The 27,075-nt window shown below is 35.6% G+C and overlaps 1 protein-coding gene across 1 annotated transcript in view; it reads right to left on the reverse strand.

Moving 5' to 3' along the window:
• CCDC158 (coiled-coil domain containing 158) overlaps positions 1-27,075 on the reverse strand; it is a gene marked incomplete at its 3' end in the record, with an annotated part of 66,364 nt that overhangs the window by 16,397 nt on the left and 22,892 nt on the right. Inside the window, exons 7-17 of the mRNA XM_081059778.1 lie at positions 26,357-26,467; positions 25,654-25,768; positions 19,383-19,502; positions 17,393-17,590; positions 15,808-16,290; positions 12,354-12,543; positions 10,345-10,497; positions 7,632-7,744; positions 5,432-5,590; positions 4,379-4,471; positions 1,811-1,936 (exon numbers count right to left, since the gene is read on the reverse strand). Of these exons, the coding sequence (XP_080915904.1) occupies positions 1,811-1,936; positions 4,379-4,471; positions 5,432-5,590; positions 7,632-7,744; positions 10,345-10,497; positions 12,354-12,543; positions 15,808-16,290; positions 17,393-17,590; positions 19,383-19,502; positions 25,654-25,768; positions 26,357-26,467 (1,861 nt within the window). The remainder of the gene's footprint in view (positions 1-1,810; positions 1,937-4,378; positions 4,472-5,431; positions 5,591-7,631; positions 7,745-10,344; positions 10,498-12,353; positions 12,544-15,807; positions 16,291-17,392; positions 17,591-19,382; positions 19,503-25,653; positions 25,769-26,356; positions 26,468-27,075) is intronic.

Raw genomic sequence — 27,075 nt, forward strand, 5'->3', positions numbered from 1 at the left:
AGGGATAAAAATTTCCTAAAATCAATGAAAGATATCAAACCACACATCCAGGAGGATCAGTAAAGCCCAAGAAAGATAGACCCAAAGAAGACCAACCTAGGCACATCACAGTCAATCTGCTATACACCAAGACAAAGAAAAAAATCTCAAAAGCGGTCAGAGGAAAAAATTACCTCCAAGAGAGCAACAATATAGCTTAAAACTGATTTATCAGTAGAAACAATGGAAACCTGAACACAATGTTCTACAACAAATTTAATGCATTGAGCTATTAGACAAATATGTAGTAAATACCTACTATAGGTTAGACACCATTCTAGGTACTTGGGATACACACATCAATGAACAACACAAAGAATGTATGCTACTTTTATTGTGTAAAATTATATACTAAACTTTTTAAGAGAAAAATTAATTGTATAAAGCATGCTTGATAGTCTATTTAGAACATATACTTAATTTTTGCTATTAGAATTATTATTTAAAATTTTGATTTAATAGATTTGACTGGTACTTTTTCAGTGATGGATGAGAGTCTTTATAATCAAGTAGAAATCTATGTACTAAGCACCTAGGCAAAAATCTACCATGCTGATTTTAGGGTAATGAAAAGACATAGAATTTCAGAGCTGATCATTCTAGATGACCCTAGAGATCTTGTAGTCCAGATGCCTCATTAAGAGATAAAAACGGCAGGGCACAATATATTTAACTGGCTTTCCAAGGTCATACACAGTAGTAACACACATATCTTGAGTCCCAATGACTCCTGGTCAAATAACCTTGGTTTGCAAGGTTATTTGTGGAGGCGCGGGGGGCGGGGGGAAGATTTAAATTAATTTTTTCAATGTCACATACATAGTTTTAAAGGTAAACTGATTCTACAACACTTAAACCAAGAAGCAGCAGTCTCTTGTCCTGCCTCTGCCCACCTCTAAGTTCAGTCTCCAGAGGGAACCATGCTTAGCTTCTAATATTATTATTCAAGTGCTTGATAGAATGTTCTATTATTTGTCCTGAGATAAACTGTTTTTCAATGCACACATCTTAAGTTTGTGAGAAGAGTCCACTTCAACTTTTAGACATGTCATAGTATATAATTCTCATTTAAATGGCACAGGTGGAATAACTGGTAGGTCAGTGGTGATCCTATTGCTATACATGTTAGGGCTGTTAACTAATGAAATTGATTTTCATGTGTGATTTATGGAATAAGTCTCATTTCTTTATAGAGTTGGAACTGAATAATGGTTACAGGAGTTTAGTGGTACCATAAATATGTATTTTTAGAAGAGATAAATCTTGAGCTTTAAAAGTATGAGAAGTTGAACTAAAAAATTTCCAAAGTTTCTAATGTTTTAACTAAAAGGAATAAAAACATTTTATGATTATAAATAAGTTCACAAATAGTTCATGAAGAAACAATATACAACAAATCATTTTCATCTTGGTAGAGTATTAAGTATACCACTAACTTGCCTTTGGCTTTTGAAATGATGCTTATTTTAGCCATCTCGACCTATGCTTTGTTTTCGGGAAATGCTTGTGATGGAAAGGATTGAACATAGGCTATTAATAATTTCTTTAACAATTATTGTAAACATTAATCCCACTGAATATTTCATATTTGTTTTCCCCAGAAAAAAACACCAAATAGTGAAGAAAACATTCATCTGATCTATATAAATCTAAAATCATTAATTGAAAATGTCATAACTACAGATATATTTTTAAAATGAAATTCTTCTTAATTTAAAATCATTTATGTATTATGTCATTTGCATCATGGATTAAAGAACTAGTTGCTTACATGGGACAGGAAGCTGGCGGTAGACTGGGAAGATGGTACATTAGAATGAGAATGGGCAGCCGATGATGGCTGTAGAAGGCGTGGTTTCACAGAAGAATTTGAGGTATATCCAGGGCCCTGAAGTTCCTGGAAAACAATATAGATGTGATCAAAATAACTGTCTATCTACAATTAGAATTTTGAAATCAAATTGTATTTTTGCAAACATAATTTCAGTCTTACATGTTGAACTTACACAGAGTTACAAATCAAAGTACTCTATTAAACAGAATGATTTTGTGTCTAAGTTACTCTTTGAGGACTAAGCACATGCTTAGGAAGAGGCCTTCACCGTTTTGATTGATAATGCAATCCTCGTCAAAATCCCAATGACATTTTTTAAAGAAATAGGACAAAAAATTTATCAGATTTGTGTGGAACCACAAGAGACCCTGAATAGCCAAAGCAATCCCGAGAAAAAAGAACAAAGCCAGAGGTATCACACTCCCTAACTTCAAATTATACTACAAAGTAGCAATAGTCAAAATGGTATGGTATTGGCAGAAAGACAGACACACAGACCAATGGAACACCCAGAAATAAATCCACATATATAGGCAAATAATTTTTGCAAAGTAGCCAAAAACATACAATGGAGAAAAGAAAGCGTCTTCAATAAGTGGTTCTGGGAAAATTGGAAAGCCACTGCAAAAGAAAGAAACTAGACTGCTGTTTGTTACCATACACAAAAATTAACTCAAAATGGATCAAAGACCTAAATGTAAGACCTGAAACAATAAAATACATTAGATGAAAACATAGGTGTCAAATTTATGGACCTTGGTCTTAGAGAGGACTTTATGAATTTGACCTCAAAGGCAAGGGAGATAAAAGCAAAAATAAATGGATGGGACTGTATGAAACTAAAAGTCTTCTGCACAGCAAAAGAAACCATCAACAAAACAAAGAGGCAAACAACCAAATGAGAGAAGATATTTGCAAACAACACCTCTGATAATGGGTTAATGTCGAAAATACTCATATATAAAGAATTCATACAACTCAACAACAAAAAACAAATAACCCAATTAAAAAGTGGGCAGAGGATGTGAACAAATACTTCTCCCAAGAAGACATACAAAGAGTCAACAGATTATGAAAAGATATTCAGTTTCACTAGCTGTTAGGGAAAAACCACAAACCCAAACCAAATTGAGATACTACCTCAAACCTGTTAGAATGTCTATTATCAACAAGACAAGTAATAACAAGTGTCGAGGAAGTTGTGAATGAAAAGGAACCCTCATACACTGCTGGTGGGAATGTAAACTGGTACAGCCACTATAGAAAGCAGTATGGAGGAGGTTCCTCAAAAAATTAAGAATAGAGTTACCATATGACCCAGGAATCCCTTTTCTGGATATCTACCCCAAAAAATCTGAAAACATTTATTCATAAAGATATATGTACTTCTATGTTCATTGCAGCATTGTTTACAATAGCCAAGATATGGAAGCAATGTAGGTGTCCATCGATTGGATAAAGAAGATGTGGTATGTATGTACAATGGAATATTACTCAACCATAAGAAAAGATGAAATACTGCCATTTGCAACAACAAGATGGATCTTGAGAATATCACGCTGAGCGAAATAGGACAGATGGAAAAAGTCAAGAACCATATGATTTCACTTATATGTGGGATATAAAACTGAAAGTAAAAATTAACAAACAAACAAAAACTCAGACAGACAGACAATGGTATGGTGGTCACCAGAAGGTCAGGGGGAGGCGTTGAAAGTAGAAAAGGATTAAAGGGGGTCAAATATATGGTGATGGAAGGAGACCTGACTTTGGTTGGTGAACACACAATGCAACATACAGATGATTTTAGGGTATTAAGAAGTGTACACTTGAAACCTGTCTAATTTTATTAACAAACAAATTTACTAAAATTAAAAAAAAAGATAAAAGCATTCCAGATGCGAAAACACACCTAGGATGGCATGCCACTACCCTGGTTCCTAACATTTGCCAAAGACTCCACGCTAGTGCTGGCATACTACTGAGAAAGATCCTTCACAACTGTGAAACTCCAGCCCGTGAAAGTACCATTACTGAGAGTTTAAAGTATGTCTGCAATTTAAAAAAATACTCGGAATATAGACATGTATTTCAGTGGAAAGTGTACTATTTTTAAAGAGTAAATATTTTTGGCATGCAGATTACAACATCTTGGCTATTCTTCAAACAGGCCAAACACACTTGCACTTTGGGCCTTTGCACTTGCTTGACCGTTCTCTATGCAAAACTCTTCCCTCAGGTATTCCCAGGGCAGGCACTTTTGTGTTTCCCCCACTTATTGTAAACTTAACATCAAGCATTGTGCTTCAATGTGTTACGATACGTGAAAAGGGTAGGTATAGTACGTATAGTACGTAACAATGTTTGTACAGATTTTATCATTGTTAGTATCAGATAATGCTGAAAAGTACACTTGGCTATATCTAAGGTAATAAATAAAATATATCAAACAAAGGCATTATTTTGCTTACACTACTATTTATGATGGAAAAAAAAAGACCTTACTTTTACATCCAAGGTGTGTTGAAGTTTTAGGCGCACAGATTCTTGTTCCTGACGTTGTATTATATCTTGACATTCTGCAAACTGCAAAGATGCCTACAATCAAGAAACCACGTATGGTTTATCCTCCATTTTTATGCAATTTTATTTTATTAGCCTATAAATGCAGAGCTGCAGTATCTTCAAGGAAACTTCCCCACTCTTAGCACACTGTATTACATTCATCTATTTATTCATCTGTTTTATCCAGTAAACAGAGAACAATTGGAGGCAATGTCTATATCCTCTTATCCCAGCATCTACATCCCATTTAGGTGTGGAGGGCACTCAAAAGAATGAACTAAGGATGAAATGAGCAACCAGTGTTAGCAATGTAAAAAATATTATATAAAAATAACCACAACTGAAATTCATTGAGTCAATATATCATGTTTTAAGATCAAGTTGGCATAGGTGGGATCACACATCATTTTACCTAACCATGAAGGTTCTGATTTCTTAAGAATCAAGGACTAGTTTTGGTAAATATTTCACCTTCCAGAGTTTTCAGGTGACAGGAGGAGATATTTATTCGGCCATAATAAATGGCAATGACAAATAGAGTGTTACTGATTCTCATTTTTTTATGTTTTCTACCTGCATCTTCTGGACCCCACAAAATGCCAGATATTAGCACTACTTCATCATTTTATTGATATTTTTAACAGACTGTATTCTACTTAGTGTTCAAGTCGTTCTTTCGTAGTAAGTTAGATTGGAGACATTTTTAATTATTCAGTCCACTAAGGACACCAGGAGCACCTTACATCTTATATCTTACTGCTCCTGTGACTGCAGTGGCCTGAAGAAGATAATTTTGTGAAAAGTACACATTATAACTATTTTTTTAAATCTCAGAAGAGACTTCTCCATAGGATATGGTTTTTCCTTGTGCTAGGTGATTGGAATATAATATAGATTTGGTTCCTATCAACATGGAGCTTTCATTCAGAACAATTCTACTTAGTTAATAGCTATTTGGTTGATAACTGCTTTACATGTTTAATTAATAACTACCTTATCTAGAGCAACTTCCATATTAGCAACTTTTTCTTTCAAACGGCGTTCCTGAGATCTCAAGACTTCTAGTTCTCCAGCCATCTTGTTTTTCTCTGTTGCAACAGTGCTCAATTCCTGGCTTAGTTTATTCTTTTCTTCTTTTAGAAAATGTTTTTCCTACAGTTATAGAGGAGAAAATACCAGAAATGATATGTTAATGTAGATGCTGAGATGTGATAAAAATATAAAACTGTTATATAAAGATCAATCTGAACTATAGTTTAATTCATATGCCATTTAATTGCTTCTGAGTTAGAGTTGGGAGCTGCTAGAATTATATTACCACATATTCTCTCATTTTATCACTGCTGGTATTGTTGCATTTTTTAGGCTTAACGAATCTTTGATAAAACCTACAAAATATGTAATAACTATGTTGTCATAAAAAGAAAGTGTATGGTGAATTGAGATTGAGTAATCATATACCAAATTTTACTGAAACTCGTTTAAAATGACAGAAGAGATTTAAAGAAGATGCATTTATATGAAAGCTTTCTGGGTTTCTATTTTGTTTCAAGGTTGAATATTCATTTCACAAATGCCTACTGCAGTCCCTCTGACATAATAAGAAATGGGACACACAGTTCCTGCCCTCAAATCACTTATCGTCCAGTGATGAGAATAAGCTTACTGACATACTTATAGAGAGTCTTTGGTATTCAACAAAATTTCATCAAAATTAGTTCAGTCCTTTAAAAACCATCATGGAATAGGCAGACAAAAAGAAAAATGAATAGTAGTCAAGTTAAAATATACACTTCAATTTATTTAAATATTTTTTTCATAGAGAAAATATTTAATGTAAACAAGGCAGAAGGAATCGCCACTGTAATACACATTTTGGATGTAAATAATTTTTCCTTTTCTGATTAGTTAGGCAGAAAAGATTTCAAAAAGAGGGATAAATTTCACAAGCAGCCTCCTTTCCCTTTGAAGGGAATGTCATTAAGCTTTGATGAATACCTTCCTTTAGTGGGGGCAGGCAGTCTGGTGATAGCAGGCAATACCTCTTAATGCCCTACGTACCCTCAGGGAGGATGAGCATAAGCGCTGCTTTAGGTTCCAAATAGGCCAATAATGGATGAAGAAAGAATGGGAAAGAACACAGAAAGAGGAAATACATAAGTCCATATGATGAGAGGTATGCAAAAATGTACGCACATACTTGTTAATCTTTAGACTCATTCTAGAAAAGTATTTCAGCAGCTCATTTTGGGTGTGGGTAAAGCAATTACTGTAGTTGCACTCATTTTCTACTTATGCTCTTCATTTTCTCACCCCATTATAGTCAGTTCTAACTTCTTTTAAAAATGCAAATTTGTTCCAACGTGATTGATATATTAGGGAACATTTGAGCATAACAGAAATTTCATTTACTTATGCGCAGTTTCATTAATGAGAAATACTAGATCAATGCAGAAAATTGCATCCAGCTAAACAGAGCTGCACAGGAAGACACAAAAAGCATATATGCATTCTTCTAACAACTACCTTTCAGCTACCTCAGTTTACTTTGTATTATGAGCCACATCCAAGGACATCTGATGTTGTAGAAAACCCACCTTCTACCCCTCCATAACTCACAAGCTGCAGCCCTTCTACACACAGTTCCACAAGCAAATTTTAGGTCTTTTTAAAGATAACGGGCCATAGTTATTGTAGTGTTTATGTATTTCTTAACCATTGAACATGGGTAAAACCCATGCTACCATTTTCATTAGGTTCCTATTTTGTGTGAGTGTGTGTGTGTGTATGTGTGTGTGCGACTGATGAAATTTGTTAGTGTGGTGCTCCTAACCCATTGTTCCCATAAGCCCTTTGGTTTTTACTGCACAATTTTGTGTAGCACAGTGATTTTAGGAACACATATGTTGCAATAGAGTGAAACTGTGCTTTGTTTATAAACACTCCCTATCTCTATCAGTAATGTCCTTTTGCCCATTTCCTGCAGTTAACTAGCTCTTTTGAGATCCTGCTCAAATGGTCCTTCAGGAAACTTTCCCTCGTTGTCTCAGTCAGAAGTCGCCTTTTCTCATTTCTCCACTGTACTTTTTATGTCTGCTCTGTCTTATTTAGTCTTGACTCTGTCTTATTTGGTCTTGAGGTATATTAAGGAGTCACCATATTGGCTTCCCCCACCCTGAGGACAGGGACTCACCTTATTTGCATTTGTCATTGCCTCTTCCAAAAACTGTATCTTGCTCTGAAGGGCATCTATCTGACCTCTTTTAGCTGTGATTTGCTTTTGCATCCCCATTGCCACTTTCATAGCTGGAAAAACAGAAGGAAGTAAACTGTGCCTCAGTTTTCTGAGGTAATAAATTTTGAGAGGTTACTATAATACGATAGTTAAACATTATAAGAAGGTGACAAGTAAGATTCTCCATGATCCCCGGACAGTGGTAAGGGAGTGATCTTGGAAACAGGTCTTCAGATTTCACAACAATTGGATATAACAATTTTCAGCAATTACTCAGAGATTTTGAGCTGATATATATATATTTGTGATGTTTTGTGGTTTCCTTACTACTAGAATGAATTTCATTGACCACTGTAGTTTACCATAACTCTAATATGGCATGGTAATAAACAATACTGACCAAGTTCATACTTACATATAGGAAATATATACATAAAAATACATAGTCGCAATAATGAATAATATATATATTTTTACTAAAATTTTTCTAGACACTCATATTTTAAAAATACTTGTGTGGTTAAAATACCACACAAGACATCTACTGTTAGTGGTCTTTTTAAAGATTCTAGTGATATCACAAACCATTCAATTTTCATTTTTGTGGTTATTATCATGTGCTTGGAATTCCCTACTGTTCCAATAGTTAAATTGGCAACGTAAGCATGTATGTGATTATTTTAGTAAAACTAGTGACGGGATGAGAATATTCTAGATAGTAGACACTGAATACATAAGACATGGCAGGCTACTAAAAAGATACATGAAGATCATCCTTGTTTGGAAATTCAAAGTCAGAGACCCTATGTTTGAGAATACCACTGCTTTGAGTCATGTCCGGCTATAACTTAGAAAAAGAAAATGTACTATTCTTTAAAAATAAACTATCAGAGAGGATGAAAGTTCTGACTTTTTGCTAACAAGATATAGGTCCTATAGCTAAACTGTCAAAAACAGGGTTAATACAGGCACAGTACATTGATTTATTAATAGATCAAAAGTCTGACATCATTTGCTGACCACTCTGAAGAATTCTGGTCTGATTAAGTGGACCATGGTTGGCCTTCAAAGTAATTTTCTTAAATAAATCTTTTTTATTTTAAGATGATTTTAATCAATGAAAATAAGCATTTGAATATGTGCAAATATATGATTGCCTAGTTAATTTAATAATTCTAATATCACTGGGGCAGTTGTGGAGGTGCCTGGAGAGCACTGAGAAAGGAACTCCGTCTGGTGGGGGAACAGGGGGAGACAAACCCCACAAGGCCTCTGGAATGATCTCTCCAAACTCCACTATTTTCTTGGTATTAAACAGCAAAGAAAGAGCTAAATCTCCCAGAACCACACAAAATATGGAATGCTTCCAGAATTTGCATGCCATCTTTGTGCAGGGCCATACTAATCTTCTCTGTATTGTTCCATTTTGGGTATATGTGCTGCTGAAGCGAGGACAAAAATAAATCTTTTGACATTAAAAAATATTGACAAATAGAAAAATGTTAATTTCACTTAAATAGTGATTCTTTTTTTTAAATTAAAGTTTATTGGGGTGACAATTGTTAGTAAAGTTACATAAGTCAGACAGAAAAAGCAGAGAACCATATGATTTCACTGATATGTGGTACATAAACCAAAAACAATAAAAGAACAAGACAAACAAACGAGAAACAAAAACTCATAAACACAGACAATAGTTTAGTGGTTACCAGAGGGTAAGGAGGGAGGGGGGTGGTAAATGAGGATAAAGGGGATTAAATAGTGATTCTTAAAGTCAGCTAATATATCCATACCAACAATGAAATGAATAATATGAAACAACAAATAAACTTTTCTTTCCGAATTAATACAGACAGCAAGATAAAAAGTGTCTAAGTGGTGAGAAGGGACCCCTCATCCGAGCACTTCAATTCCCAGTTCTCTTCCCCATTTTTATCACAGAGAAGGAATCATGAACTAACAATTAGCCACAGATATACAGTTAACCCTTGAACAACATGGGTTTGAACTGTATGGGTCTACTTATACATGAATCTTTTTCAATAAATACTGTAAATGTATTTTCTTTTCCTTATGGCTTTTTTTTTAAACATTTTCTTTTCTCTAGCTTACTTTATTATAAGAATACAGTGTATAATACACATAACATACAACATATGTGTTAATTGACTGTTTATGTTAAGGCTTCCAGTCAACAGTAGGCTATTAGTAGTTAGGTTTGGGGGGAGTCAAAAGTTATGTGTGGATTTTCTACTGCTTAGGGCATGGTGCCCCTAATCCACATGTTGTTATGGGTCAACCATATGGTTTATATAGATCATGAACATTTGAAAAATAAGGGGCTGAATGAAAATTATCAGTAACTTGTATTTATATTCACACTTCCTTAAAAAATAATTGGCATTTATAGACATTGAAGTCCAGTATAAATTATTGAAACAGGAAAAGAAAAGATTCAGATATTTGAGGGATTAAATTAAACACATGGCAATTTCCCTAAAACAAACTGAGTAGAACTACTGTTATATAACACCAGTCAATACCTATTACTGTGTATCTCTCATATCACGTGGCCCTGTGAAGAGGGGGTAGGCCATGTACTCAGGTTTGTGTTTTAATAAATCTAGACCAATGGAATTAAAAATAGAAGGAAAAATCTAATAAAGCATACCATGACCATCAGATCCTTCCATTGACTTTAATGTATTTCTTGTTTGTTCTAACTCAGACTGTGCAGATTTTAATTGCATTTTCAGCTTATTTGTAGTAGTTTCCATTTCTTCACTTTTGTTTCGAAAATTCCTCTTTAAGACTTCATAGTCTTCTGTACAATGTATTAATCAATAATAGATGGTTACTTTTTCTATCCCATAGTTATGAATATATTTTATTTGTAATTAATGATCACAGAATTTTAGGGCTGGAAGAGACTTCATATAGTTACATCATCATTTGTTACAGGAATTAGATGTATGTACATACGCATTCGCAGGGATCTTTCTTTTTAATCTGCATGAATAGACTCTCCTCCTGTAGTCATGTGTTACTCATTGCTTTTTCTGGCCAGTGTAATTGGCTCATATCTATTTCATCTTAAGCCTTTTTGGATGATAGCTTTCACTACAATGGATTTAACCACCATCTGTAGTGGATGAATCTCTATGATACGATAAGTAACCTGAGGCTGCCATGTGTCTTTTCTGACTTTTTATCTCAAAATACCTGGCACACATTCATTATTAGTATACAAGAATGCGTGCGCGCGCGCGCACACACACACACACACACACATACACACACAATCTCCTTATTTACATTTATATATGATAGGTAGGTTTACATATAAAGGGAACAAACAGCCAATACCTCTTTACTGAGATCTGACTGTTTATCCACATTTCCATGTGGATGCCCTAGTGCCACCCAAGCCAATTGTCTCATACTGACTGTAACTCACCCTCCTGCCCTTCAACCTGCCCTCCTTCCTGTTTCCCTCTCTCAGTTGCTGGTATCATTGTTCTTCCAGTATTTCAAACTTAAAACCTGAAACCTATACACAACCACCCCCAAATCACTGAGTACTGTTGATTCAATCTCCAAAAATATTCTGAATTGTTCCTTTTCCTCTCATTCTCACTTCCACTTCCTTAGTTCGAGTTCTCATCATATTTCCCAGGGACCCTGCAAAATCCTCTTTAATTGGGTGGCCTGTCCCTTTAAGTTTTGCCTTTCTCTATTTACCTGCTGACACTGTCCTTCTAAAATGTAAAGTTGATAACAACAATCTCTTACTTAGTATCTTTTGCTGGCTCCACATTGTCTCTGCCTATCCCGCCTCATTTCTTAGTCCTCATTCCTTTGCACTTTTACTCCAACAAGCACTTTTAAGGTCACATGTTATTTCATGGCTTCATGGTTTTGCCCACATTTTCTCTGCCTGGATTGCCCTTCCACCTCTTTTTCACCTGCCAAATTCTTGTCCTCCTTCAAACCTAGTACAGATGTCACCTCCTGTAAGAGGCTGATTCTCTACTCTCGCCTACATCTGCATCCAGTATATATGTCTACTGGGCTTCACTCACTGAACTACAACCCTTTCTATATAGTCTGGCTCCCAAGTAGCTAGGAGTCTCACTGTTGTGTTTCTAGGGCCTGTCTCACTATCTGGCCATAGTAAATGCTTAGGAACCATTGACTTTTGTGTGTGTGGTGAGTTTGTGTGGTGGGTGTGGGGTGTGTGTGAAGCAGGTGTTATCTGTACCATGCTAATGGGGAACAAGAAGTATTTCATTTTTAAATTTAAGGCCTTGGGTTTTTCCTTTCAAGAAATCTGCATAACTCTGTTTCCATATGTTGCTTTGTTCTTAAACCTCTAATCAAGGCATTTGGCTCAAAGGACTCAAGGTTTCCCTCACCCTTCTCTTGGAAACTCAGTACACAATTTCATGGACTCTGAGGGCTGACTAAAATCGATAGTTAATAAGTGCAAGGTATGGAAGCTCTTTAAGTAGAAGTATCAGTATTTCAGATGAAGTTCTCCACTGGGGCAGCGTGGTCAACCCGTATTTGTAATGTGGGATGAGGAGGCATTCTTTTGCAATAGTTCTAATATCCACATTGGACTTCACTGATAACACTGTTGTGTGTTTTTTTAGCAGAATTTGAACTGAAGTAACATACCTGTAAGACTGTTTAACTCATTCCTACTAGCTTTCACCTCACTTAATAATTGATCTCTCTCTTGTTTGATGTCCTTTACTGCACGGAGCCGCTCAGAGCCTGCATTCACCAGCTTCACCTTTTCCAGCTCCAGGTCACTCACTCTAGCCTCAAGTTCTCGTATCTTTGCATCTTTTTTATCTTTTAAAATCTAAATATAGGGATAAATACAAAGACATAAAAAATATGTACTTATATAGTTATAATTGATATTGTCTTAGTATCCTAGCTATATCTATATATTTACATCTATATGTAAATGTATTTTCACTATTTCCCAGGATATTAAATTTGTATTTTATTATAAGCATCAATAGAGTAAGTGGGAAAACAAAAGGAATATTTTACCTTGCTTTTAACCTTAAATGTCAGTTCAGCATATAGGTGTGCCATGTGACTATTGAGTACCTGAAATGTGGCCAATCTAAGTGGAGATGTGCTATAAAGAATAAAATACACCAGATTTAAAAGACTTTATATCTTTAAAAAATGTAAAATATCCCAGTTGTTATATTGATTGCAATATGAAAATATCACCATATTTTGGGATATGTTGAGTTAAATAAAATATGTTATTAATTTCCTGTTTCTTTTAACGTGTCTACTAGAAAATTTAAAATTACATGTGTGGTTCATATTACATTGTCTAGTGGAGCCAGCCTAGATTCTTCCAAGCAAATACTATTTGAAAGCAATGTGACTCTTTTGGTTATCAGATAGTCCCCTCAAATTAAGGCCTGTTGGCCTTAAATATAATACAGACATTTTATGGCACTTTGCTTTATTGTACCTCACAGATGTTGCATTTTTTACAAATTGAAGGCAATACCCCCTACCAGCATAAAGATGACGACTCACTTTATTGAGTAATTTGCTTTATTGCGGTGATCTGGAACTGAGCCTGCAATATCTCTGAGGTACGCCTGTCCTAGTAGTTTGACTATGTAATAGTAGTTTAAATATATAGGCCAATGCAATATTTGAAATGTAAACATGTGACAAGTTTTTAGCTGTTTCAAAAAGGATCAGCGGAGAGCTGTAGGCTTGTCTCACTACCCACCTGGGATGGGCGTGGGCAGTAAAGGCCCTAACCAAGGCTATGCGATGCCACTTGCCTAGCAGCTCTTGGTAATTGCCACTCTAGATCTAGCTGGCCTCATGGGACGAGAAATGGGGAGGGCTTTCCCTGGGAGAGTGTGAGGCATCACAGCATGTATTGGGCATATGCTACTCCTGTCCCACCTCATGGGACCAGCTGACGGTCATTCAGTCCTTTCTTAGCCTTGGAAGAAAGGATCCAGCTTTGAGGACCTGCATTAATGGGAGAAAACTCACCCTGCTTTTCTGCTGTCCGTGTGTGCAGGAACCAGTCTAAGGAAGTGAGAGAAACCTTATCTTGTAGCATTCGGACTCCCCTCCTTCTTCCTCACTGCTTTGTGGAGGGAAGTGGACGTGGGTGGCATTAAAGCTCATGTTATTGCACTTCACAGAAGTTGCATTTCTTTATAAATTGAAGACAAGAACTTTCACCAGCAAAAAGATAGCAACTCGCTTCACTGCGATACTTGCTTTATTGTAGTGTTCTGGAACCGAGCCTACAATATCTCCAAGGTATGCCTGTAATATTTACTCATACACTGCTCAGGATCAAATCCCAAGGTACTGATGCTCTCAGGCAAGTTATTTGTCTCTGCTCTCAGTTTCCTCATCTACACAATGGGATAATAACATACTCACCTTGTAAGGTTTTTGTGAAGATTAAGTTGATTTAAATTATAAAGTGTGAGACTCAATAGGATTCTTCCATTTATTTGTATTCCTAACAATACTAGAAATCCATCTCTTTCCTTTAACAAGGTGGGACAATCATCTTTTCTCCTCTAATATGTTCTGTAAACCTATTCTAAAGTTTTCATTGCAAGGATTGGCATTGGGAAGCCTTTAAAAGTCTCTTTCATGGTGAGTTTGGCCATTAAAATATATTGTTATGATATAATCAAGTAAAAACTTAAGCACTAGAATATTGTAGTTCTTTATGCAATAAACTTGTGTGTCTCCAGAAGACAGGTAATAATCTATAGTTGGCCCTATTTTTAGAATGAGAAAACTCAGGCATCTAACATTTTCACGAGATTTGTGGTTATCAGAGGCAGGGGGTGGGGGGAGGGGGAATCCGGTGAAGATGGTCTAAAGGTACAAACTTCCAGTTCTGAAATAAATAAGTACTAGGGATGTAAATACAGCATGATGACTATAGTTGACACTGCTGTATGGTATATTTGAAAGTTACCAAGAGAATAGATCCTAAAAGTTTTTATCACAAGGAAAAAAACATTGCCTTTTTTCTGTTTTTGGAGGGGGGCGGTCTATATTAGATGATGGATATTAACTAAACTTATTGTGGTAATCATTGCACAATATATGTAAGTGAAGTCATTATGTTGTATACTTTAAATTTATATAGTGCTTTATGTCAATTATATCTCAATAACACTGAAAGGAAAAAAACACTAAATTGTATGTGATTCATCTCCTATTAGTTACCAAGGCAGAGATACAGGTGACATAACACTTAGGAAATCAAATTTAAAAAAAAAAATTCATTCGATAGTTTTAAATTTTGAGCATCTACTGGGTGAAAGGCACAAAGACAGGGGGTAGGGGCATAAAATGAGTAAGATGTGTACTCTGCTTGAAGAAGTTTGCAGCCTTATAGGGCAGAGGAGACGCACACACACACACACACACACACACATACACACTGCAATACAGAATGTGATCCAGCTTATAGCAGGTACAAATAAAGCATGATAAGGTTTAGACTGAGAATGGAATGGGGGAAGGGAGCTAATATTTTGTAAATATCTTCTACAGGCCAGGAACTAGGCTAAGTCCTTGATATTTAATTTCTCATTTAAGCCGCAAGTAAGGTTGTTGGGTTTCTGTTGTTGTTGTTTATTTTGCTTTTTGGTGTTTTTGTTGTTGTTGTTGTTTTACAGGTATAGAAGCCAAGATTCAACAAACAGTCCAGGGTCTTTCAGTTATTCAGTGGTGAGCGATGGAGTTCAACTTTAGGTCTGTCTGAAGAGGGAGAACATGCTCCAAGCTACGAGGTCAGGAAAGGCTTTATAAAGCAGCTGTAGGTTTTCTGATTTTTTTTCTCTTTTGTAGCAATAGAGTTATAAACCATTGTTGGGCCACTCCTTTTGGAATCTAATAAAAGTATGGACGCTTTCTCACAAAAATATAATATGCACATAGACATAAATACTTTAAAACAATTTCAGAGTGTCCACAGAGCCTCCTTACAAAACCCCTTTTCAGTAAATTAGGTCATACTTATTAATGGGGAAAAGATATTTTAGAAACTAAACCACCAAAGAAACACAAAAAACAAAAAACACACACTACAGACCTTAAATTCCTGCAGTTCCAGTCTCCTGTCATTAATCTCTTTCTCAAGTTGAGCTTTTTCTACTTGCATAGCGCCAGCAGTTCGTCCATGCTGGCCCACCAACTGCGTCATATTTTCAATCTGTTGTCGCAAGATCTCGATCACCTTGTCCTTCTCAGCCATCTGAAGCTTGAGGGCCTCACATTCTGTCTGCATGTTTCTGAGGTGATCCCCTTCGTTTTTCAAATGCTGCAGTTCCTGCAATTTCAAGTCCACCCGGGAGCGGAGCTTTGTGATCTCTGCATTGGTGGCCTCGATGGCTCTCTCTTTTTCCTGAAGGGAAGCTGTCAGGTCCGACACAGTCCTCTCTGAGCTCTCTAGGGTCATTTTCTTGGCTGTCAACTCTTCCACTACTTTGCGGAGCATCTCCTTGGTAGATTCAAGCTGAGCAGTCAAGGAGGACACTTTTTCTAGGCTTTCGTTCTTTCCCTGAATTGCTGCCATCTGCTTGTTAAAGAAGAAAGAATCTGATGGATTTGGGCAGATACCTCAAGAGATGTAACACGTTAGCTCAAAAACATACCATCATTGATTGGATAATATCTACTTTCACTAACTCAAATAGTTTTGCTGTCAGAACTCTATGTAATAGATGATAGATCGACATGTGTTAATTAGACCAAGGTGGAGGGGACTTACTAAATAATAATGCCCCTCCAAACGGTTTTCTAGCATGGGGATCTTAGGAAGATTCCTCTGAGGCTGTTTTCTGTACCAGTTTAAATTAGGATAACACTGGCAACAGGGGGAAGTGTGGTAGGATGAAAGATAATTGCCCTTTCTCTCTATTTCCCTCCAATCTGCTCCTTAATTCTACATCTGAGGGAAAAGTGAAAAATGGCTTTTATCCAACATACACTGGTCCTTGTTAGGAAGAGAGTAACATTCTAACTTGTAATCACTCCTTCTATCTTCCTTCCTTCCCAGGTTGGGCCAGAGAATAGGAAAATGGCTTTGCCTGGGTCTAAGCCAAGACTGGCTGGTCCCTTTAGTTTGCTTTCACATTTGGGATGCTTATTCTTTTGTGGGATGCTTTCTATGTCTCTGCGGCAATAAGCGGCAAGGGAATCAATCCTTCTAGTGCTAACGGCACACTGCTAGTAACAGAGCATTCCACATTTCACGACTGGTACACTGAGATGGATGGAGTGCGTCCATCCTGTGCCTAGGTCAGTCTGAACCCATGTGGGAGAAAACCAAAACCAAAACCAAAGAAACACCTCTTGGAAACCTTCAACCCTGCTGTTCCCTCAGACCTCCCTATGGTTTGATGCTTTTCTGAAATAAGCAATTATTAGGTTACCAATTTCTAGGTGAAAATGAAAAGGCTATTGGATGGAAGTTTCACTACTTAACAATGTACCAACATGAGATGCAGAAATAAATAATGTGTTTTATAACTTGCTCATAAACCCTATACCTCTACTTCAGAGCTATTTTAGGCCCATGCATGTTTTTTAAAAAAAAATAAGTTCTACCAATAAGATATAAAACACATCTCCCCTCGAGCGGCCACGTGGAGAAGCTGCCGTGTGTCCTGGCTGACCTGTCGCTCCATCTGGCCTTGACATTCGCTCTTCATGGCCTTGAGGAGGGCTTCCAGGCGCTGCACCTCCATGTTCCTATCGTCCAGCTCCCGCCGCAGGTGGTCAATGGTGATGCTGTTGCCAGTGTCCCGGTCCCACAAACGCTTGTTCTGCTCCTTCTCCAGACTCAGCTCCTTCTCTCTTTTGTGTAGATCAGCCTATAAGAAGTGAGGTATGGTTACCCCCTAGGATTAAATAATTAAAATATAACTTTATTTTCCTTATATCATCTTTGGAATTTTTATGTGATTTGAGAAGGCTTTGATTTTGGAATGTGATTCCTTTTTAATGGCTTGACTAAGAACAATTGTTGCCTAGAAAAACAAGTTAATATTTTGATTACTTGTAATTTCTAGCATTATAAGTAAATCGCAATGGTCTGGACCCCAAAGAATATAGAATGAAAAGGGAAATACAGTAGATTTTTAAAGTCATGCTTTTTTAAGTTTTGAATTGTCTAACAAAGGCATTATGTTTCACATCAAGTGTGCTCCTATAATAAAGACACACTGAAAAGGTTCAAAGAATAGCAAGAGTAGTTTGGTTTTCTGCTTCAGAGATGCAAACTAGTGGCTGGTACTGGGATTAGAGCAGCAGTTGGGTTGTGAAGAGATTTACCTCCCTCTTTAGTCACTGAAAAATAATACCTACTGTAGTGAGTGTTTATTGTTAGCAAAAACTCGATAGAGTAGGAGAAATAAAGACAGAGCTTCAAAGGGCTTACCCAAAGAGAGAGACAGGACACAGACTCAAATAACTGGAAGTGTTTTTTCATAAAGAAACAGAGCTAAGGAATAGCAGAGAGAAATCACTAAGGAGATCAAAATGCTTCAGGAAGGTATTTGAGTTGGACCCCGAGAATAGCTTGGAGATGCAGAGATTAGGAAGAAGGGACTAGGACGGGGCCTGTGGTTTGCTTGGAGTGCTGGGTATGTGTAGAGAAAGGATTGGAAAGGTAAGCTGGGGCCGAATCATGAATACTTTTGAAAGTTAGGGAGTCGGACTATGGGGAAAGTAAATTTTGAGTCAAAGAGTGAAACACACAGAACTATATTTTAGAAAGATAAATATGGCAGCACTTACCGGTTAGACTGAAGAGGGGAGAAACTGGAGTGAGGGGCCCTGGTAAGGAGACGTTGCTGTGCTCCAGGTATAAGGAGGGGCTTGGACGAATGGGGTAGTGGTGGTAAGGGTGAAAAGGAGGGGGTAGGTTTGAGGATCTTTCAGACATTTAACCTCCAACAGTTTCAAATTAGATGAGACGTCGGGAAACTTGCAATGGAAGCGGAAGAAGTGAAGGATTATCCCCAGGTTTGGCTTTTCTCACATGCAGTTGCCAGTTCTATCTTCAGAGCATCCTCCTCCAGCCTCTGGTCAGCCTATGAAGGATGGCGCTAACTACGAGCAGAGGGCGCTATACCCGAGAATGGGGTCTGGTGCTGAGAAATTTATTCTACTATGCCAGTAATATCACACAAAGAAGTACCAAATATTTCCTTTTCCTAAATATCTCAGCCTGTAGCACCTCTAACAGAAGACAGAGGGTGGTTCATGATTATCAGAATCCGATTTTCTTTCTTTCAATAATTTTTTTTTTACCTAACCTTCCATTCAGGTTTTCTATACAGTTAATTTATATGTGTTTTCAATGTTCTTTTGCTGTGAAATGAACACTAACACTATTTCCATTTAGCATAATACAGTGTCTAATTGAAAGACTATTGGCTTCACCTAACTTTTCTTAAGCCATAAGAGTTCTGCTTAAGAAAAAAAACCAGAATGTTATATTTTATATGCAAAACTTGAGTAATGTCTAGGATATTCTATTACGTATATTGCACAAATATTTTGGAAAATTTGTAATTTTATAAGTGAAACTAGTTTTGTGAAATATTTTGGTGAAAAACTTCCCAGAATTAATGTCATTTAGATTTTAGAGCATGATCTTACCAACAGCTTTTGAAGTTGATCATCCAAATTTCCAGATTCCTCACTGAACTGATCACGTTCGGTCCGTGCTTCAGTTAGTTCCGAGTTGGCAAGGACTAACTGCTTCTCCAGCTCTTCTATCTAAAAGGAAAGCACAAATTAGTCTCACCATGTCAGTGGGTAATAGAAAATAAATACAGTTTTTGGAAAACAAATATTATTATTTGGGGAGCAGAAATAAAACTTTATTGTGATGTGTTCTGAAAAGTTTTCTAAACTTAAGATCTATGTAGAACTTAGCCAAATGAAATTAGCCAAATGAAATTTTTGGTGCTGTTAAAATTTAGGTATTGTCTGTAATACAGCTCTCTCATTTTTATACTATTCAAGATTTATCTTCTTTGAATATGTGTTCTATAATTTGGTATTTAAGGGAGCTTGATATGGCATAAATACATTCTGCAGAGCCTGTATAAATGAAGTGTATTATACTTAGATGAGGTATTTTTGTTTCTGAATATCAGAGTTTCAATAATAAAAGCCTTTGAATATAAAAAAATGGTAATAACAAGTTTTCAGTTACTGTTATTATTATATAGTTACTATTTTGAAAGGATGAGTGACTTTATGTGTATTAAATATATAAACATATTTATATACATATTATATATTCCAATCCTCGTTTTCTTTAACTGTTTAAAGGATTTTTAAAGATTTTAAAGGATTTTTATAGGTGTGTTTTTCTCTCACAGATAGGGCAGCTGTTTGATCTGTGCGTGTCTATGACATATGCCAGAAGGCCCACCTCTGTTAATAGCATTCCTATAGCTCTTAACCTGTAGGTGCAGTGTAGGCTAAGAGGTTAAGATCTCAGACGATGGAGATTCTGGGTTTAGATTTTTGCTAAACTACACAAATTCATAATTTAGATATTGAGATGTTAAACTAATGAGAACATGGTGATACTTAGTGTTATGTAATGATATCTGATCTTCAATGTGATACCTACAACACTATTTCATCATCTACTTTCCAATAATAAGAAATCTTTCATGTCTGCATGAATACGTAATGCTACATATTCCTTTTTACTTCTGAGGCATTTATTCAACAGGCTTCCAAAACTTCTATGTCAAGAATAAAATTTATTAATTGGTTTGGATGAGTTGTGATTAAATCTTCATAGAGAGCGTATGAGCAAGACTTCTTCACGATGACTATTTTTACCTGAACTAGGCTCATTTAAGATCTTCACTTATTAATTCTACACGTACTAATTAATCATTCTATACACACATATATGCAAGTATCTCTTTTATAAGTGAGTATGAAAACATAGAAGTTATATATCTCTATCTACATATACATATATGACTAATATAGGACTATCAAACAGTTTCACATTTATCTTTAGAGAAGTATCACAGCCATAAGGATCCAAACATAAATTTTAATATTTACATCAGATATATTTTAAAAGTGACTTTGTTTTTACTTTGTATGATATATATAAAAAAGTATTTCATACGAATTAGATATACATAAAAAATAATTAGACACACATAAAACATTAGGTTATCAATAGAAATGTGTTTATAGATTCTAGTAATCCTACAAAGACGTACTTTCACTCTTTTACTCCTTAAGGAGCATATACAGAAAAAAAACTCACAACAACTCAACCTTTGTAGCACAAGTAGCTTCCTAAGGAAAATAAATGAATTATATCGGTTAATATAATCTTTTCAGCTCTATTATTATTGGGAAAGACTAAGTCAGCATACATAGTAAAGACATTAGGAATACTTAGGGAAAAACCCCACAAACTTGTACTTTGGGTAAATAAATGTGATCAGAGAGGCAATATAATCAGGCTAAAGGTCAAACACCTTAGGTTCTAATCCAGGTTCTGCCATATAACTTCTTTGGGTCTCAATTTTTTTCATCTATAATTTGAAGAGTATTCTCAATGATAGTTTGAATTCCTTTCAATACTGTTTCTAATACTTTTTTGCATGAGAACAGTATTAACAAAGCTGAAATTCTTTATTTTCCACCTGTCTTTGGAAACAAAATATGATCAAAGAAATCATATTTTGAGCTATAAATTTTAACAAGAACACTTTCTATTAGAAAAGTTACTCATGTAAGTAAAACATTTTCTATTGCTAGCCTGGAATAAAACCATTTCTATTGTTAAGCAAAATATTTGTATACGTGCATTAAGAGCTTTTTTGCTATTTTGCTATTTTGTCTGTTTTCATTTTGTAAAAAATATCTGGACGACCATTTGATAACATCAAACTTGATGGTAATATCGATGAGACCAAAATTTTTAAAAAGAATTAAAAAAGAAAGACAGAAAAAGAAAAGTCTTATCTTTCCATCTAAGCTTCAGATACAGAAGTTCCTCCAGAGACCCCTGCAGGAACATTTGATTTGTAGTTGTCAGTACTGACTCAGCTGCTATAGCTCTGCTTTTACCTTTCACTTTTTAGAGTAAAAATATTTAAAACAATCAATCAATCAATCGAAAAGATAAATGGAGAGTGAAAGGGAAAACCATTGAAGTAGCAGCTGAGCTGATACAAACAGCTGTAAAAAACACTATAAAGATAAGCCTTTTAAAATGTCCAGAATAAAATACTGACATCGGAGATATATTAAAGGTTTTTTTCTTTTTCTTTTCTTTTTAAATAGCAGCACTGGTTTTCCCTTTCACCATCTATAAATCTACTTTTTCTTTTGGATCACTGAACAAGTAGTATCGGGATCTCATTGTAACCTTACAGTGATTTTAGAGATATTACCAATCATAGCCAATTGCATCCTTTGTTTTCTGTGCTCAGAAAGACACAGAGGTGGGATAAGAAGGGATGTTGCAGGTCAGCCTGAGGTGCATTGGCAGAACTATGCAAAGGGGTTCGCACAGAATCTTCCTGCACAGTATATAGCTCCGGCCAGTGCTACTAAATGTTCATTTTTTGATATGCAACTCAGCCCTAAATGCTTTCAAAGTAGGAAAAATCAACTTATAATCAAGATCATGAGATATTTTTGTTGTCAAAAAGCGAAAGTTAAGAGTAAAGCCAAATCTACAGAGCCAATAGTGACAGCTTCTACTGGTCCAAATTCGTAAAGGGGAATTCTGGAGGTTCTCCTAAAATGGAAAGAGAAGAATAGAGAAAAGCGTTACAGTAAAACACTTTTATAAGCTATAAAAGCTATGACTAAAATTTTCTTTGAAACACAATTTCTGTTTTCATCAATATGAAAATACTTTTGTTACTCTGAAGAGAAATACTGCCCACCTAAATGAGTTTTCTCTTAATTTATGCATTATAGTTGGAAAAGCTTTGTTCAGACCTGTCATGTCATCAGCTTTTTAAAAATAATACTTTTTTTTTCTGAAGGAATCTCTCCTCAGGAGGAAATACTAATGCTACCTATTATAAAATACGTTGATGTGTAATATCAACACACCCTTATGTTTCTTTTCCCACAAATCTCACTTCGAATCACAGCTTTTATGTGTTATTTTCTTTGATGCTTTTATCCATGTTGTTATTTGGACAGTATATACTAACATATGCACTGAACAGTGGAAGATAAAATAGATTTTAAAGTTTTAATAGACTTTAGCAATGTAAAGTCAAGATACATGCAAATGAAAGAAATTAAACAGAAGAATCTGCATGTTTTAGATTCCATATTCAATTCATTACAATAAAAACATGGCAGGACAATCATCTTTCAGTGTTCCCTGACTAAAGGTATTAGGAGAGCCTAGTTAGCCATCAACTAGGCGCCAAGTTGGTTAGGTTCAATATACTCTTAAAAATCTCAGTGATCTGGATTAAAATTAATTAATCAGATATGCCCCCCTTATTTCTATTAATGTTGACTGCTTAAGATTGTCAAAATTCACTGTTTACATTAGAGCAAAATCAGACAATGATTCTAATATTATGTGTGTATCTATATGAATTCAAAACATTCATAACAGTCTGCAGTCATTCATCTGAAGTGCATGCTTCTACAATGGCAAAGAGATAAATTTTATGAAAACTCAAAAACTATTTTTGTATCGTTTAGATGGATATTTCAGTATTTGTTAAAATTGCCCATGCCCAAATTTAAAGTTGATCAGTATGATGTGATATATCAGACCACATGCTAATTTGCTATATGCAAATTAGCAAACAATGGGTGATAGCTTATGAAGGGATCATCTTTTCCAAGCAACATTACAATAGAAAGCTATAACACTTTCAAATTATGGAAGACAAATAGGTGAGTTGAGTGTTATTTAGTACTTCATGGCTTTTCAAAAGGTTTAATTTGTCAATAAACAGTGAATATTTAATCTTTTCAAAATGTTTTGAGTAATGATGATATCAGTTATTGTATTGGACTATAACACAACAGATCTTCTATTTCATTTCTTGCTGTCAGATTGTCATTGCTCACTTCTTCAAATGTTCCTGTCTGAACTAGAACCGGGTAATAGAGCATCCTTTCACCCTGTGCTGTGCTGAAATCATGACCATCCTGCAGGGTGAGATCAAGACCTTTTGTGTAGGCTTGGTCTGCCCAGAATGGGGTGGACATTCCTGCTATCAATCTTCAAGGGAAAAGCCCGTCTTGAGAAAAACAACAACACTAGAACCCAAAAAGCAGGCCTCAGAGAAGCAGAAAAGAATAAATGTTTCTCTCTGGGCTTTTGTTTCTTGGGTTTAGGATTTAAGCAGTCTAAGTTTCCTTAAGGCTACTTGTAGGCAACAGCAGTTGAAATGGTCGACCTTGACACAAGGATTTAGGCTAAGAGTGAAGCTAGGAGATTAGTAGGGCGGTGTTATTCATACTGCAAACCACTAGTGAATCAGGAAATCAATTTAGTGAACATGAAATCAGCATCTGAAGAGAACCGAAAAGAGCCAGCAGCACATGTAATGGGGTAAATATTGTTTTGTGCAATTTGCTTCAGTTGTATGTGTATATTAGATCATAAGGTAAACTGTTTCTTACTGTGGATAGTAATCAAAATGTTTGAAAGCCACTGCTGTAGAGGATCCAAATCTCATAATGAGATTATATAGTTGCATGTTACTCTTAATTGTTTAGACTTTAGTAAAATCATGTCTAACTTTTCCATCCTTATTTTAGCTATGCCACAGGGAATTAAGGTCCAGATCTTACATTACATGCTTGAAATGTGCACCCAGGAGAAACAGCCCCCTCCTGTGGCCAGCATAAGGGTGACAGTGGTAATTAAATGAGGGGTTGCCCAAACGAGGGCAAATGGTAGAAAAATTAGGGCTGCAATATTAAATTTTCTCTTGCCACAAGGAGCTTTTTTCTGTACTATTACTCTGTAGAGTTGGGTAATTTTATAAAGGAATTCTGGCAACTTCCTTATCTCTATTTCTTCCCCATAAACTATGGTGACAGAAATTTGCTAAAAGTGATAGTTGGAACTGTAGGTTCTGTTATAGGTAGGATGACTATAGATGGAATTTTCTCTTCCAAACTGGGACACTTTGGAGATGAAAGTGGCATTCACAAAACAGGACACTGGGATAGCAGGTGTAAACTGGTCTGTCCCAAGCAAACAGGCAGGTATTTGGTCATCCTTTCCACGGGGAAAAAGGAAGATGCACTCCTCTGAATGGTAGCTCTTTGCTTATTTTTTAGGGTCTCTATTGTTTTATAAATGCTTGAAACTCTAACAAAAACCTAAGCTAGAAAAATGGTTGATAAGATAATGATAACAGCTGTCTTTAGCTATGGAAAGTGAAAGAACAACAACAACAACAAAAAACCCAACAGAATGTAAAATATTCATTAATATCTGGTTTTAAGAGGAATTATGAGAGATAAAGATTTAGCTTCCTAATTATTTTTTATTTAAACTGATCTTAAAGTTAATTCAGCTTGCTGGCTGTACAATGATCTATAAGTAGGAGTTGACGTAAGAGAGGAGGGAGGCCCCTAAAGTGTTGAGTGGTAGGAGACCAGTTGGTACTGACGTATTTGCTAAAGCTAAGCATTGTAAAAATAATTTAAATGGCCTCATTCTTTATTTTTTTAGAAATTTAAAATATGTAAAAAATTTTTTCTAAGAATGAATTAATTTGAGTGAATAATTTAAATAAAAATTATTTGGCATCCATCTTATTTTAATTTGAAATGATTACTTTGATTCCTCATTTTCAAATAAAGTATTAAAAACTGTATAATTGATTCTGTGTATAGCAGCCTCTGGAAGCAGAGCAGCAAAATCTAAGCTCACCTTGTCTTCATACATTCTTTTGGCTTCCCTCAATTCAGAACGTAGCTGAGAAACAGTAGATTCCAGTTCACTGAGTTGACGCATATACATTGAATTTTGGTTTCTTGCTTGTTCTCTAAGAATGGGTTAAAGGGGGAATAAAAGCAAATAGCAAACTAAGAATAAGTGTGACACTAAGGGTACTCTAGCTTTCAGATATTTCCACCTGTTATTTTACATGGCATTAATTAAGTCAATAGTCTTTTATTTTTCAAAATTGCTTCTTAAAATCTTCAGCTCAAAAATGTTAGCTGTTAAAGCTATGCAATATGTATATTGAGTTCATTATGCTATTTTCGTTATGATTGAAAATGTCCATATAAAAAGCTTCAACACACAAGCTCAAATTATAAAATTATTTATATATATAATTTTATATATATAGTGTGTGTGTGTGTCTGTTTTAGCCTATCAGTTGAAATATGAACAATATTTAAAATATCCAATCTCAAGAGGCCCAAATACTTGCAAGAATACTTCTGATATGGTCATATAATATTATCTATATGTTAAGTAATCTTTTCTATTTATTTGAATGTTAGGAGAGCTTTACTTTTTTGTGAAATCAATTATTAAGCAATTTTAAAAAGATCTTAGAACAGAAATCAATAAAAAGAAATGAAGATTAATGACTATCAATTTCAACCCCCCAGGACACACATACTGAATGATTTCCAGTTGACTTTGGATACTATTGGCTTGGCTTCGAGCACTGCTAGCTTTCTCAGTAAGTCCTGTTATTTCAATTTCATGTTCACTTATTAACTGTTCAATCCTATACGAAAAAAAAAATGTGGTGATTGCTATTTGATAGAGAAGATTTTTACCTGGCTACAAATTATTCTAAAACTTAATGATTTTCAACACTCAAATTTAGCATTTAGTTTTGGTTTTGAATATGCTCCTCTTTTTTGACAAGTGTCTAAATTAGGTCCAGAGTCCTTTATCCAAATCCTTTGGGGACCAGGTAGGTTTTGGAATTCATCAATTATAAGTACTATATATTATATGACACCCCTAGAGAGATGTAGGGAATTGTCCTGTAAGCCAAACATATTACTAATGCAACAACAGGTTTTAAAATATGCACACTAAATCATAAAGACGACAAAAAGCTTTCCATTAGCTCAGGTGCGTTTTTGCCAACAAGTAGTGACAAAGACACTATCCTTGGCCAAACTTTGGTCAGGCTCCTCTGAGCCCTCTTCTCAACGAGGCCTTGACCTTGGCACTCCTCCTCTAACCCCTTCGTAAGCAGCCGAGGCTTTGGAAGAACCTTAAGTCAGTTCGGTGAGAATCCTCCCACCTTTGATGTTTCCCTTGTCATTTTCCATCCAATCCCCCCTCACCCTACTCCTTGCTATGTATCCCGGCTTGTCCTTG

The sequence above is a fragment of the Rhinolophus hipposideros genome (assembly GCF_964194185.1).
Source record: "Rhinolophus hipposideros genome assembly, chromosome: 1".
Lineage (NCBI taxonomy): Eukaryota > Metazoa > Chordata > Mammalia > Chiroptera > Rhinolophidae > Rhinolophus > Rhinolophus hipposideros.